General features: G+C 35.3%; 1 protein-coding gene across 1 annotated transcript in view; it reads left to right on the top strand.

The window, feature by feature from the left end:
• Positions 1-14940, top strand: part of LOC128987429 (probable ATP-dependent RNA helicase spindle-E) — a 274025-nt gene that overhangs the window by 225819 nt on the left and 33266 nt on the right. The window contains exons 22-23 of the mRNA XM_054408268.1: positions 5980-6122; positions 13130-13264. Of these exons, the coding sequence (XP_054264243.1) occupies positions 5980-6122; positions 13130-13264 (278 nt within the window). The remainder of the gene's footprint in view (positions 1-5979; positions 6123-13129; positions 13265-14940) is intronic.

Raw genomic sequence — 14940 nt, forward strand, 5'->3', positions numbered from 1 at the left:
TAATAATTATTGTTTGGATGTGTTTTGTACAATTTAAATAATTTATCACGCTCTTTAATCTGTTTTACTATTTGAAAAGACATCCATGGTTTTTTGGGAGATTTAACTGGTTTTGATACAATAATCTTACTAATGTCATAGGCTTCATTAAAGTTTAAATTTATCCTACTAATATTATAAATGAGAAAGTTTGGATGTATGGATGTATGGATGGATGTATGGATGTATGGATGGATGTATGGATGTATGGATGTATGTTTGTGACAAGTGAACGCGAAAAATACTGGTCGAATTGGGCTGGAATTTGGCATGATGATAGCTCACATTCCCGATTAACATATAGGCATATTCTTATTCAGGGCCGTGCTGGCCAGGCGGGCAACCGGGCAATTGCCCGGTGCGCCCTCCCAAGGAATACCCAATTGACGCCCTAGCTCTAAAGGCAAAAAATAAATAAATAAATAAATAAATAAAAATAAAAAAATATGGTTTTGGTTTCCTCACATAACAATCTTGAGAAAAAAAACTTTAATAGAAGAAGTTTTACATCAGTGTATTTCATAACTGAATGCTATGTCTGAGACAGAGTAAAAACGAATTTGACGTTGAACGGTTGGCAGTACGGAAAACTAGGACCGGAGTCAAGTAGAGGTAGAATCTATTTTAGTCTTGAGTCGTCTGGTCTGCGCGGAGCCACAACAGAAGCAAACCGGTTTGTTTACATCCCTTTCATAGGTTAGGCCTGCAGGTAATTGTTGTTGTATTATTATATTGCTATTATTATTATTTTAGTTTAGTACTACCAAATGTAAAGAATGTTACCATAATTATTAAGCTACCGGTACCATCGAATTTCATTGTCGCAAGTCGCATTATCTTTAACACTACAGTCGGCCTACATTTTCCTGTAGTTAATAAATTGTGAAATAATTAGTGTATTTTAACGCTTAACGTAGGCCTATGTATAATTTTTCAATTAGAGCTTCCATTCTACAACAAAACCGTTCCAATAAAACGCCCATAAAGCCGTTTATTTTTTTATTATATTAACTGTATTTTATTTATTTTATGAAGGGAATAATGTATAGGCCTACATATGTTTTTATTTCTCCCTGAAATATTCAGTGTTTAAGTTTTGAGTTTCCCTAGTTAGCTACTGACAACATTTAGACAGTTATTAATTTTTTTCTTTAATAAAAATAACTTTACATTAAAACGTAACCTTAAAGTTCGGCACTTGACTTGTCAGACAATTTTTTTTTTAAGTGAGTGGTGTTTTAATATAGTTTGTTCGTTACATGATTATTTAAGGGTCTGGTTGATAGTTTGCAGCTATTTTACGAGTTTTATATAATTTTATTTAGGCCTATTATTTTATTTCATTTCTTATTCACTCTGTGGAATTTAACTTCAATTTACTAGGCTTAGCTTAGATTGTAAGATTTCAAGCATATTAGTCAACTCCCAATTAACCGGGGGAATTGAATGACTGGTTGAAGTGTCATGGATAACCCAAAATCACGGTGAAAGCAAAGGCATAAAGGCATTCAATAAATAAACAAAGCACGTTTTCTCATGTAGCCGTATTACATGTATGTTTAATAAACTTTAAGCAAATTAAATGTTTTTAACACAATACCTACTAATGACTGCAATATTTTTAAACCCTGAAAAAATTATGGTAATTTTCTGGCTGAAATAATATTTTTTTAAATAAATAGTTTATAAATATAAATATAATTTCTTGTCAAAATAGCATAAAAGAGGTTAAAAACTACTAATTTTAGACCTAAAATTTCAAAATTTTAAAATAATACCCCCCGGTTAATATGGAATACCCCCCGGTTTTTGGTTGACGCCCTCATGACACTTTGTCCAGCGCCCTCTTGAGGGTCCCAGCACGGCCCTGTTCTTATTTCAAAAATCCTTTCGGGCTCCGCCCCAGTGGCTCTGGAGTTTCCCATGTTAACCTTATGAGAAATGGAATTATTGAATCTTAACAGCTGTTTCAATTAAACAAGTTGGTTCTGTTCTATGATGTTCAATAGCATTAAAGTCACAAGGATTACCAACAGGGTGCAGCACTATTATTTCTTTTACATTTATGACAACAGCTAATTTGCAACCAAAAGGTGAATGAGCGTAGCGAACGAACTTCAACCTAGAGGCGAGTTAGCGTAGCGAACAAGCTAACCTGAAGGCAAGTGAGCGCAGCGAACGAGCTCCAACCTAAAGGTGAGTGAGTGTAGCGAACGAGCTCCAACCTATAGGTGAGTGAGCGTAGCGAACAAACTTCAACCTATAGGTGAGTGAGCGTAGCGAACAAACTTCAACCAGGACGTGATTGAGCCATGCGAACGAGATAATCTTGAAAATTAAGAAGTTAAACGGGGCAAAGCCCGCGGGTTACAGCTAGTCTTATTATAAATCTCTGATGCATCCGATAAACATTTTATAGACAGCCAGTCCATCTGCCCCAATACCTGTCCCAATATAGCCACATTTATCTTTGTATTTATCTGTTTTGTCTTATCAGTTGGGCAGGAGTTGTCAGGCTGGACATTGATAACACAGGTGTAGTGATCTGCTATCTTAGTCTGAACTACATCTGAGTTGACCTTAGCTCTTTTCACTCTAATGAATGCATGGTCTAAACATGTTTGTGTTAGTTTTCCTCCTCTTACTTCCTCCCTTGTATAACAATTTATGTAAGAATCTAAGCCATGCCCTGCCATCATAATTTTGTAATCTTGAACTTTTTTCTTATGTAAATCTCTTAAATCTAAATTCATATCTCCTATTACTATTATGTTTCCTTTTATACTCTGTAATATTTGATCTAATTCTGTAATAAATCCTGTTTCATATCTCCTATTACTATTATGTTTCCTTTTATACTCTGTAATATTTGATCTAATTCTGTAATAAATCCTGTTTCATCACAAATTGGCTGTCTATATTTGGCTAAAATGCTAGTTTCAAAACTTTCCATTTTAATATCAATGAGCATGCTTTCAAAATTCGTACTGTTGGTTGATACCCCATGCACCAAAATATCTTTTCTGGCAAAGATTAAAATACCTCCACCCCTCTTTTCTTCCTTTAGAGTAAAATACTTATTGTAATTTTCTATACTAAACAGATTTAACATATCAGATAACTCATCCTTAATATTAACTTCAGTGAGAACAATTACATCAATCAAATTTAAACAAGTGCCAAAACAAGCAACAAATTGATCCCAATTCTTTCTAATAGATCTAATATTTAAGTGTAGAATTGTCATCCCAAGGTTATATTTTTGTAGTTTAGCTGATTTTTCAAACTGGGTAGAATTCAAGTGAATATATGATTTATTCTCCTCATCAAAAACAATATCTTGATCCATATTTAATCTCATTTTTAATATTTTTATTTTAGTTCTATTTTAACCCTGGAATGAAAACTCTCACCCAATCTTAGCTAAGTCGGACATCTCATTAATTACTATCACATCACTTTCCTTTGTTTTACGAAGCCTAACCGCACCATACTTAAACCAGATGAACTCATATCCTAGATACTTCCTTTTTTCTTCGCTTCTTTTAATAGGTTTCTAAAGTAAACAGTAAGGTTTTCATTTCACTTACAAAGATCTGGCCGCCTGGTAGTCCTGTCACCTGGTTGTTTGTCACAACCTTCCGCCTAGCTGCCAGCAACGCATCCCTCTTCTTCCTCCCGGCAAACTGGACGATGATGGTCGCAGGTCTATTGTCCCTCCGAGTTGATGGTAGACGGTGTGCAGCCTCGATGTCATCCTCTGTGATGTCTACTCCCATTTTCTCAGCAAGTTTCACAACTATTTCTTCCACATTTTCCTTCTTGTTTTCAGTTACTTCATTGATTTCTAGATTTTTGTTTCTGCCGTATTGCTCTAATTGGCTTAGACGCTTACTCAAATCGTGAATCTCTTCATCCTTCCGCTGAATTACGAACTGTAGATGCTCCACCTTTTCTTCCAGCTTTGGTAGAAGTTCCAGCTTGTGGATTATATCCTCATACTGTTCACTTATGAAGTGCTGACTTTTAATAACTTCCTTACTGTCTTCTTTAATTTTATCTAAATCCTCCTTCAAGCCTGGTTTACACGGGTCGAGTATGTCAGACGAGTTATTCGGCCCAGTTACTAGGCCCAGTTGTTGATTTGTTCAACTCGCCCGGTACTTGACTAGACTGTCTACACGCATTCCTAAAATTCCTATTTCGAACAATGACAGTGTAGGCACAGAGAAGTAATTTTTATAATTTCTCTGTGTTCTGTGGTGTTGGTGTAGGGTATTCCGTATACCGTAGCTTTCGTGTTAAATGTTGTTTGAGTTTAAAATGGGACTTTCAAGAGTTTAATGCTGAATTTAGAAATTAATTAAATCACTGAATTAGATTATTAGAATTAAAACTGAATCATCCATTTAATTCAGGCAGGGTTGCATAAAAGTTTTTTTTTTTTTATTACGATAGACCAAAGTGGAAGGTGATATTCTAAAAGAATAAGATTCGTTACAAATTACTATACCGGTACTGCATTTCTTTAAAATAAAATATATAGGCAACCAAAAGTTGCCTCCAAATAAAAAAAATGTGAAAACACTGTTTTTCAATGTATTTTTGATAGAAAACATTTTTAGGGAGTGAGCTTTCTAACAACCCATTGATTAATAAAATCGTTCCAGTAGAACTGTAGATCTTAAGTTGTACAACAATTTTGAAAACTGAATTTTATAAGAGTGAGTAGATTTACGAACAGCAAGACAATGCAACACAAGGCCAACTGTTCAACTGAACCATTTAATATTGAGGGTGATTAGGCATATACTACTGAACTAACCACAAAAATACTGAACGTTGTGATCGACTCTTTGTCAGCGACCACAAAATAACAAAAAGATTTTATTCTGTGGTCGCTGGACTCACTTGAGAGCAGTAAACAGATGTTTTGCGGGCAAATCGTGGTGGTGGGGGTAGCTACTGGGCCGAGCAACTCGGTTTTCAACTAAATCACTCGACTCGCTCTCAACTGACCTCTTTTTATCAACTCGCCCGTTGCTCGACTCGCCTGCATGTCTACACCAAGCGAGTTAAAGAGCGAGTGGCAACTCGCACACTGACTCGCCCGCCGTACTCGACCCGTGTAAACCAAGCTTTAGTGTCGGAAGAATTTGTAGCTGCTTGGACACATCTTTCATAATTTTTTTAAATACCTCTGTGATATTTTCATCATTATCTTCAGAAACATCTTTTTTAAAATCACATTTTTTCCCTGACTTGCATTTTAGACATTTCCATTCCTGTTTATGAATAAGTGTCATTTTTCTAAATATTGATTGACTTATTCCCGCACATGAATGATGATAATTAGATTTACAGTTAAGTACTGAACAAGTAATTAAATCCTTCACATCCAAAATGCTCTCAGTGCACTGACCACAATCCATCTTGATATAACCTCAAAACTAGAAGTAGCTAATAACAAGGAAAACACAGCCTTCCTCTAGCACTGCCTCAGACTGACTGGGAATTTAAAGGCCACTGGGGCAGATCCCCAAGGGAATTTACCACATTTCTATTATTCTAGTAATTATGGAGAATAAGTTGTAGTTTGCTTGTTTATGAACATATTTTGATCAAATTTGGAAAATACATTCATTTCTTACTAAATTACAGTATTAACATTTTACAACAAAAACACTTTTTTACCCTAACTGTTGCAACAAACCTAAGTACTTGTTAAACTAATTCTATTTAAATAGGGGATAAATGTGGTATTTTTAAGGAGACACATTAGTGTAAATCCAATCAGGCAAATAGAAATTCGCTAAGTCTGCAGGTTTGCTGCGGCGGGGGTATTTTGCTATTGTATGGTTTTAATCTATCAATTCCATTTCCTGTAAGATTTGTTTGGTTATTTAATGTGTGCTTTATTGCCAATGTTTGTGGTTTCAGTATTACGTGAAGGGACCATACTCTCCACTAGAGATGAAGTTGTACAGCAAGACCAAGAGCTCCTGTCAGAAAGAAGTGCGAGTAGAATGGAACTCAGTCAACTCTGTCTTGCTTGAAACTGACCCTAATCAACCATATGAGAAGTAATTTATTACATCTTTAGTAGTAATGGGTCGATCGGTTTTTCTCGTATTTGATCCTAGTTTGCTTGTTTATGGATATAGTACTGGGAGACCGAGCTTTGCTCGGAACATTTATTAGATAAGTTAATTAGCTTGATTAAATAACAATAAATCCTTATATATAATATGTGAAGGCGATTTCTACGAAACACTACTCCTCCGTTAATAATTGACGGATTTTTACAAACGAGGTGTCAAGATTAAGTATTTTTTGTGTAGACGCCCCCTTTCACAAATTCTTGTAATAAAAGTCTTCGGGCTTTGCCCCTCAGGCCATCAAAATCCCAATGTATTTCTTATGAAGAAAAGATTTTGTTTACTTAAACAGACGAATAATTTGTATTAATCACAGCTGTTCTTAGTAAAAGAGTGTTCGTTTTCAGTTTTTATAGATGGAGTGGAGTGAGCGTTCATTTTCAGAGTGAGTTTGTTTCCAGTTTCGATAACTGGAGTGGAGTGATTGATTACATTATCTTTGAGTTAACTCTTTTAAGTCAACGGAAATTGTGACTGTTGTTTGTAAAAAACGCCTTTAATATTTTGCAATTGCTCAAATCCGAGCAATAGGTGCACTAGTATATATATATATGTATATAATAGCTTACTTTATAAATACATTACAATCCACATCATGTTTAAGAATTCAACTTCCATAGTGATCGGTTTGTCGGTTGACAGGATTGAGGGAGCATTTGAATGATTGTTTATATTAGAGGTGTGCGGATAGTGAAATTTCATTTCGGATCGGATAGTTGAGGCTCGGTTCTGATTGGATCGGATATTGGGAGGTTCGGATTCAGATATTTTCGGATTCGGATAGTTCGGCGCGGTTAATAATAAGCTGCATATGTATTTTTAACCTATAAAACAATGTAAAGCTGTGTAAATAATTTTAAATTACGATTTTGAATTATAGAATTTCAAATTAGCCAAGTCCACAGTTTTCTCTCTCTTGAAAATCACAATTCACAACATTTATTTTCAAAAGTTGGTTGCTTGAATTAAGTACACTAGCAGCCAAAATCTTCACACAACACCTTAGCTCAGCAGGACTGATGTCAAACGTTGGGGCTTGTTTACTTGAGGTTATGTTTTTTATGTTGTTTCCTGGTTCTCACAAGACAAGGAGTTTGATCTCAAGTTTATTTTCACATTGTATTTCCTTACGTTTTTGGAACGGATTATTGGCCTTAACCCTTTGCGCTCGGAAGGCCACTATAAGTGCCCATGACGTAGTCGCAGACAGCTCAGAATTATTTACGTACCCTCTGTCTCTCCCGCTCGGATGGCCACTAATGGTGGCCACTCATATTTCTCTGCCAACTCGGCAGCCATTTTGCCAGCTGTGCTTCGGCAGCTTTGAATTATTTTCTCGAGTTGTGTTCCAATGATGACATCAATCACTTTAAATAATGAATTAAATAATTATGAGTTTGTTAGAATGAATGTTAATAATGAAAAACGTAATTTAATAACCTAAAAACTATTTTGAACTATAACTTCAGGCTCACTATAGATAGATTAAGTAATGATAAAACAAAAATACCATATTTGACTAGGCTCTCAGGAGTCAATTATTTTATAAAAAAAAAAAAAAAACTAAATTATGCTATATGACAAAATTTGTGCCTTAAGTCTAATGTATATATTCCTCCCTGTAATGTGAACAAAAATTTTATTCAGATAAAATAAAAATTTTGCTAAAAATATCAAATATTTTATCACTCTACACACACTGCACTATGTGTTGTGGTTGAATCTTCTGCATTGGTTTGGTAAATAAGAAGCAAAATGAAATAATGTATTTTAATCATTTTATTGTGAAAAAAGAGGAATTTGTATTGGCCAAAAGATACTAAATGAAATTTTTAGAAAATAATACTGGATTACTGGTAAAAAGAACAAAAAACATCAAGTATATATTAAATCTATCTTTGTAGAGTTCCTACCTTTTAAACACCATTTTATTTCCATAAGTAAGTAAGTTATTAGGCCTAAAACTGGGAAAATATTCCATAACATTTAAAGAGGCTAGGTACAGCTGAATTAAATGGTCAATAATACATAAAATATCAAACTTATCTAAAACATACTAATAATTACAAAACCGTGCACAAATCTAAAACTGCGCAATCACTATAACTAGTTAAAAAGATATTGTGTAATAACTAATAAAAAAAAATGCCCTAAAAGGTTATAAATACTACTTCAATCCAACTTTGTAAACACTGAAACAAAAAGTAGTGACATGACGTGATGCATAGCGTTGGATTGATACTTTTTTTTCCTTTTCTCGGCGGTAAAAAGGCGGGAATTGCATTGGCTGATGTAGTTTAAGAGTTACTCAATAGATTGCAGCACTCATCAGACATCCTACTATACCTATTATTAAACAAATATAAAAAAAACTTTGTGGGCACTGGCACAGGCCATCCGAGCGGAAGTCTGATTTTGTTATGGGCACAATTTGTGGCCATCCGAGCTGTGAGACACAACGTTGCCATTTTAATTCTGAGCTGACACGATAATGGCGATGGCCACTATATGTGGACATCCGACTGCGTAGGACAGACATTAAATTACCTCTCCGAGCGCAATAGTTAAAAGTGGCATTTTGCTGGTTTACCAAGTTTAGAAAACATCACTAATGCACTAAGCTGGGCTCTAGCTCACGATTTGATGTTGGGCAATTAGGCTTTATAACTCTGTAAAAGGTGTGTATCCCTGAATTTATAAATTTCATTCTACACTTATTCACTGCCAAACATAATTCAGTAGAACCTTGATGAACCGAGAATTACACTAGCCTACATAACTTCATTACCCCAAGTAAAATACCAAGATAACTTTTATAATTGTATTTGAATCGTTTAATCTTAGTTTGTTAACCCTTAGAGTGCCAGGCGAGAAATAAAAGTAACGCTCAAAAAATGCCGATGATTTTTCCCGAAGGTCGCGCTAAAAATTCCGAGCGCGATCTGGCGATTTTTAGGTTAAAATTTCGTAAAAATCGAATTTTCGATATTTCAACCAACGAAAATCGATGTATCGCATCTAGTAACTTTCGACTCAATGTTAATATATGGGTTAAAAGAATCTGAGTATCCATTCGGTTGTTATGACAACTGTTCGATCATTACGAAACGTCCGGTTAGCCGGACGTTGGCACTTTTGGCTCGTTCTAAAAACGTCCGGTCGGCCGGACGTCGGCACTTTTGGCTCGTTTTAAAAACGTCCGGTTCCCCGGACGTTGGCACTCAAAGGGTTAAAAATGGATTGTATGTTCAACAATTGCAGTCCATTATTGTTATGCAGTATGGTCCCAAATTATTGTTTTTGATTTTGAAACATCACAGTTCATTTGACAAAATTATAGTTGAAGCAGCCCAATGTCAAGTCACGCTTGTGCAATAGTTTGTTTACAAGCTTTCTCCAGACCACTGGGGAGGGTCGGGTCTGATAAGCCGTCTATTGTTCACCCCCAAGAAGGTTTGACCCTCATTAGTGCCGCTTGGCTGCACTCAGTGGGGAACCCAATACCACAAATAAATCTTTTAAATGAATAAAAATATTTGGTAATAATTGTTTTATTATTAATCACCTTGAAATTTCAATAAATTTGGTGTAAAATTTGACAAAAATCTTCCATTTTGACCGATTATTAATACAGTACCAAATACCAATAAAGTACATTCATTGGTAATTAAATAATAGGTAAAAATTAACCGATTTTCGTCCAGTTTAACCCCCGCTGTGTGCTATGTCACAAAAGCTGATAACGACATGGGTGATTAGTAACCATGGCAACTTGTTGAATGCGTGTTGAAGGGAAACCCAAGAAATAGAAGAACAGAGAGTAATAATGACGTTGTTATCTTTATACCCTTTTTACAATTTCTGTTATTGTTATCTTTATGTAAGATTTTATGATTTTGTTTTATAGGTTTATAAAATAATTCTTTTTAACTACGTGAATATTAATTTATAATTTATCATCGTGCTTCTCTTCTGAAACAGCAATACCGGATGCATAATAAAGGTCAATGACCTAAAATATCACGATTGTGCAATATTGTATTTTGATGTTGAAATTAAAATCAGACAAAAGTTTGTATATATCCATGGTCCCTATCGTTTAATCATTTAATATGTACACAATCAATGCTAAATAATCATGGTTAGTTCTAACTTTATTTTTTATTATTCAAAGTTTCTACACAATAAGACAATCCAAAGTCAAACCGGGCAATGAATATCCAAAAAACAACATATCTTGTCCTGTGATTGGAATACCACTCGCCGGCCAGTCCTGGTTTAGGGAAGTAGTGCAAGTCTATATATAGCTTCAAGGTCTTACCCACCCCTTCCCCCTCCGGTCCTACTTGACTCACTATCCGCGCTCCTTTCGAGGTCATTGCCCAACCCCTCCCACCCTTCTATTGTGTTGCCTTTCTATTGTTTCTATTCTGACTTTTTTTCGGGAAACATTAAATCTATTGTTTACGTAACATCACAGTAGTAGGCTAGATTTTTCTACTTTGAAACAGTACTGTAAAAACAGAACTCTTATGCAGCGCCCCTAGTATCAGGAGCGAGACAAGCACGAGTTGACTTTCATTTGACCATGGTAGTTCTTTTCTGCTTTATGTCTGTTCGTTCCAGATGAATCTAATCGTAAAGCAAAACAGCCGATAACGACTAAACTAGTTATCGGTATTGCATCATACAGCTTCTTTGCCGTTTGCTGTTAGGTCGTTGGAAACGTGTTGCTGTAGTTTTGTCCTGGGAAACTAATGATGGTTATGGAGATTTAGTTTTATGTCCAAAACGTCAAAATATATTGTCTATCCGAAACAGTCGGATATATAACGGATAGTGTCGGATATCGAATTTGGGCTCGGTTCGGATACGGATATCCAAACCGAACCGAATCCGACGCGATTTTTCGGATATCCGCACACCTCTAGTTTATATCTTAATTTTATACGTGCGGGTTTGGGTGGGTAGGATTTGTTGGCAGTTAGATCATTTTCAAGCCGTTTTGGTTCTTTACTAAATTGCAGGACAAGAGTAGGCCATGTAAAGCATACCTTGCATGAAAACCCTATATATTTTCGCTTCGGAGGTCTTCCACGTTTCATTCATAATCTTGAAAATTAATATTGAAAACATTTAACACTAAAACAATTAGTTCAAACTAACCAATACAGTTATTTTTGGCTACACATCAAATCAAAAGATAACGATAAAATAACCTGTATCAGCTTACTTTGTTAACTACAGCTACAAAAAGGTATTGACGATAAGATGGGTAGTGATGTGGACCGGGAATATTCCCAGTGGGAGGGAACTTTGCTGAAAATGGGAATATTTCTTTGGCCTGAGACCGGGAAGATTCCCAAATATTGGGAACTTATGAAAGTTTTAAAATTTTGAACGTTTTAACTAGTGATTTTAGAACATTTTAGAAAGTACCACCAGAAAAAAAAAATAAAAAGAAACATTAAAATACATTAAAAACTGTTTTTTTTTTCAAGTTTTATTTCCATGTTTCTATTTGTAGCCAACTTTAGGCTGCTTGATTGAGTTTTTCAGGAAACGCTCATTAGTAATTTATAGGAAATTTTATTCTCTTTCTGAATATCACCTTCCACTTTAGTTTATTCCCTCACCATTTAAAAGTTATTTGCAAAACAGCTAAGCAACCTTTAAATTTATAGGGGTGAGAAAATACTGAATTAGAGATATTGTTGTTAAACTTACAATTCTACTGGACAGATTTTATTAATAATTAATAGGTCAATGGAAAGCTTTATTCGTGAATATTTGCAAACAATTAATCAAGAAGGTTTGTTTTTGTTGTGATTTATAGTGAGTGATTTACAATAAAACTTGTTTTCTATAAGAAATACATTAAAAACAGGATTGTTAAATTTTTATATTTGGATGCAACTTTTGGCTGACTTTTTGAGCATTTTCAAGACAAGCCATTGTAAGGCCTACCATTTTGTATGAAATTTTTTTCCCTTTCAGAATTTCACCCTCCACTTGTCGATTTCCTCACTATTTAAAGGCTATTTGCAAAAAACCTAAGCAACCTCCGAATTTATAGTAGTTTTTGTTCTACTTTATAAACAAAAATTTGCAGTTATCCTGGACCGATTTTATTAATTAATAATTCAACGGAAATCCTTATCCATGTAGATTTGAAGTAATAGGTTTGCCGGTACAGTATGCATCATCTGATCCTAAGAAACATGTGTTAATAATTGAAACTGCTGATTGTTGTATTGTTATTTAATTGATTTTTTTTGTTTAATGTTGTTGTTCACAATTTGCATTTGTGTTTCAATTGTGTTTCTAAAGTTATGTGCTTAATCTGTACCAATCATTATTAGTGAGTATACTGGTGTATAGAAATTCCATAAACATTATTTTCCTAGAGACCTTTGTATTTAAACACAACAGGCTCTGTTGCTAGTTTACATATAAAACCTTAACAGTAAATCCAAAAATTTCCTGGTCAATTTTATAAAAAAGCTGAGGTACACAAGTGATACTCAGGTCAAGTAGTATCAGGGTCTCACTTCCCATGTTAACACGACAACTCAGGCAAAAATGATCCGATATTGATCAAATTTGGTATAATCATGTAAACCTATATTTATTCAAACGAGTTTGAAAACCAGCACTCAGACTGTGGGAATGTGGTTTTATAGAGGGTTTTATGGGGTAAAAAATTGGGTTTTTTTCACTTTTGACCCCTAAACATAAAAATCAAATGAAATACAATTTTGCAATTCCTTCTAGAATATTTTGTAGAGCTAAAAAGAAATTTAGTATATTAGAAGCATTGTTGTATGCCAAATTAATGGTTACAGAGAAAATTAAAAAAGTAAACAGTTACAACAATTTAGAATGGTTTAATTTTGAGTCTTAACAATATCAGTAAACAATGACTGTGGCAGGCTGTTGGTGGCTGGACATGTCGGTCAGTCAGCAGACAAATCAAGGCTCACTCTCAACCACACAACAGTTCTTCCCAACATCAAGGGTTTGGCAGCTCTCATATGTCTCATCTTCGCACCTACCATAGAATTAAGGTAACCACTAATCAGATAGTGAGTGTGTAAACACATGAAAGGTAGGTAACTTCCTCACTTACATGTAAACAATTACTACAGAACAAATTTTACAAAATATGTTGGTATTAAAATAACAAAATTATTTATTTTCAGTTTTACCCTAAAGGTGCGTCCACACTTGACGAATGTTCGCTAACATGTCACTGTTCTCCAGCGAACATTTGATGTCCGCTAAGTGTGGACGCATTGGCGAACAACGTTGGGAGAGTAGGGGTGGGGGTAGCATGTCGCCATTTTGATCTTATCTTATCTTATCTGATAGGGGCAGGCCAAGACCTTAACCCATTGGCCTAGACATACGAGTCTGTCTTGTAGCGCCGCAATCCGGGTCAGACGTAGAGATACGATACTGTTCCGTAGTGAATTACAATCGTACTGTAACCTACTCCAGGGTCGACGTAGTTCCATATTTCGCCGACAGATGGCAGTGGAACTCCGTTTTACGCATTTCTTGGTCAATTACGACAATTATTAAGAAAATCTTTATACTAAAACTATTTATTTACGAAGCAGAGTTCACAGTCCATTTCAGTTTTATACATATATTTACTTTATTATATTTCTTGAAATATACTGATTTATAAAAACTTGAATAGTAGAGTATTTTGTTTTATATGTTGGTAACCTGTACGTGTGTTTACATTTTGTAAACATGTACATGTGCATATGTGCGATCGTTCTGACGTAGTTGTATGTTTGTTTTGGCTAACCTCACGAATGTGTTTGGAATTATTTGGTGTTTTGTTTGGTTAGTAATGAATACTGTGTTTGATTGTTTTTTATAAAATGTGGAAAGATACTAGACCGTCTGAAGTTGAACGAATGTTACTTGATAGTGATTATGAAGATGCTGACTTTGTGAGTGACAATGAAGAGGGGTTCAGAGAGTTGGACGAAAATGTAGTGCATAATGGTAGCGGGGAGGAAAGTGACTGTGAAAGTATTTCTTTTCAATTAGGCCTTGGCCTAGATAATGATATTCAGGATAATATTGTGCATTCAGATAGGCCTGGTGTATCTGGCCTCAATATTTCTAGTGGACCTATGGAAATTGATACCGAGGAACAAATTGTAGACCTAGGCCCAATAGTTGGTGGTGGAGGAGACAATTGCCTCAATGATAACCCTACTATACAACCTGAGCAATGTAATCACACTCAACCCCCTAAAAAATGTAAGTACCAAAGAAAAAACGCAGAGGATACGCGGATGAATTAGGCGTCCGGCAGTTACTGTCATAACCTAACCTAACCAACCAAACTTGCTGATAGTGAAAAAAATCAAATGAAGGTTCAACTCTCTTCATAACATAAAATTATAAATGCCAAAAATTCTAACAAAAGATGTACAGTTAAGAAGAAATTACATTCAAAGCAAAATCTGTGACAAAAAGTTAAAGCTACCGATGGGTTTCGAACCGGGGACCTCTCGCACATCAGTCGAGCACTCTATCCACTACACCACGAACACTGATGGCTGAATATCGTATCATTGTGGTAATGGCGTTCCGGGACCCCCTACCGGACGCCTAATCCACGTCTGGTTACCGGACGCCTAATCCACGTCTGGTTACCGGACGCGTATCCTCTGTGAAGAAAAAAACCTAAAGAGCCTAGGCCTAAGAAAAATCAACC

This window comes from Macrosteles quadrilineatus, unplaced genomic scaffold (genome assembly GCF_028750875.1).
Source record: "Macrosteles quadrilineatus isolate MER2022 unplaced genomic scaffold, UCM_ALF_1.0 Scaffold_2__2_contigs__length_208266976, whole genome shotgun sequence".
Lineage (NCBI taxonomy): Eukaryota > Metazoa > Arthropoda > Insecta > Hemiptera > Cicadellidae > Macrosteles > Macrosteles quadrilineatus.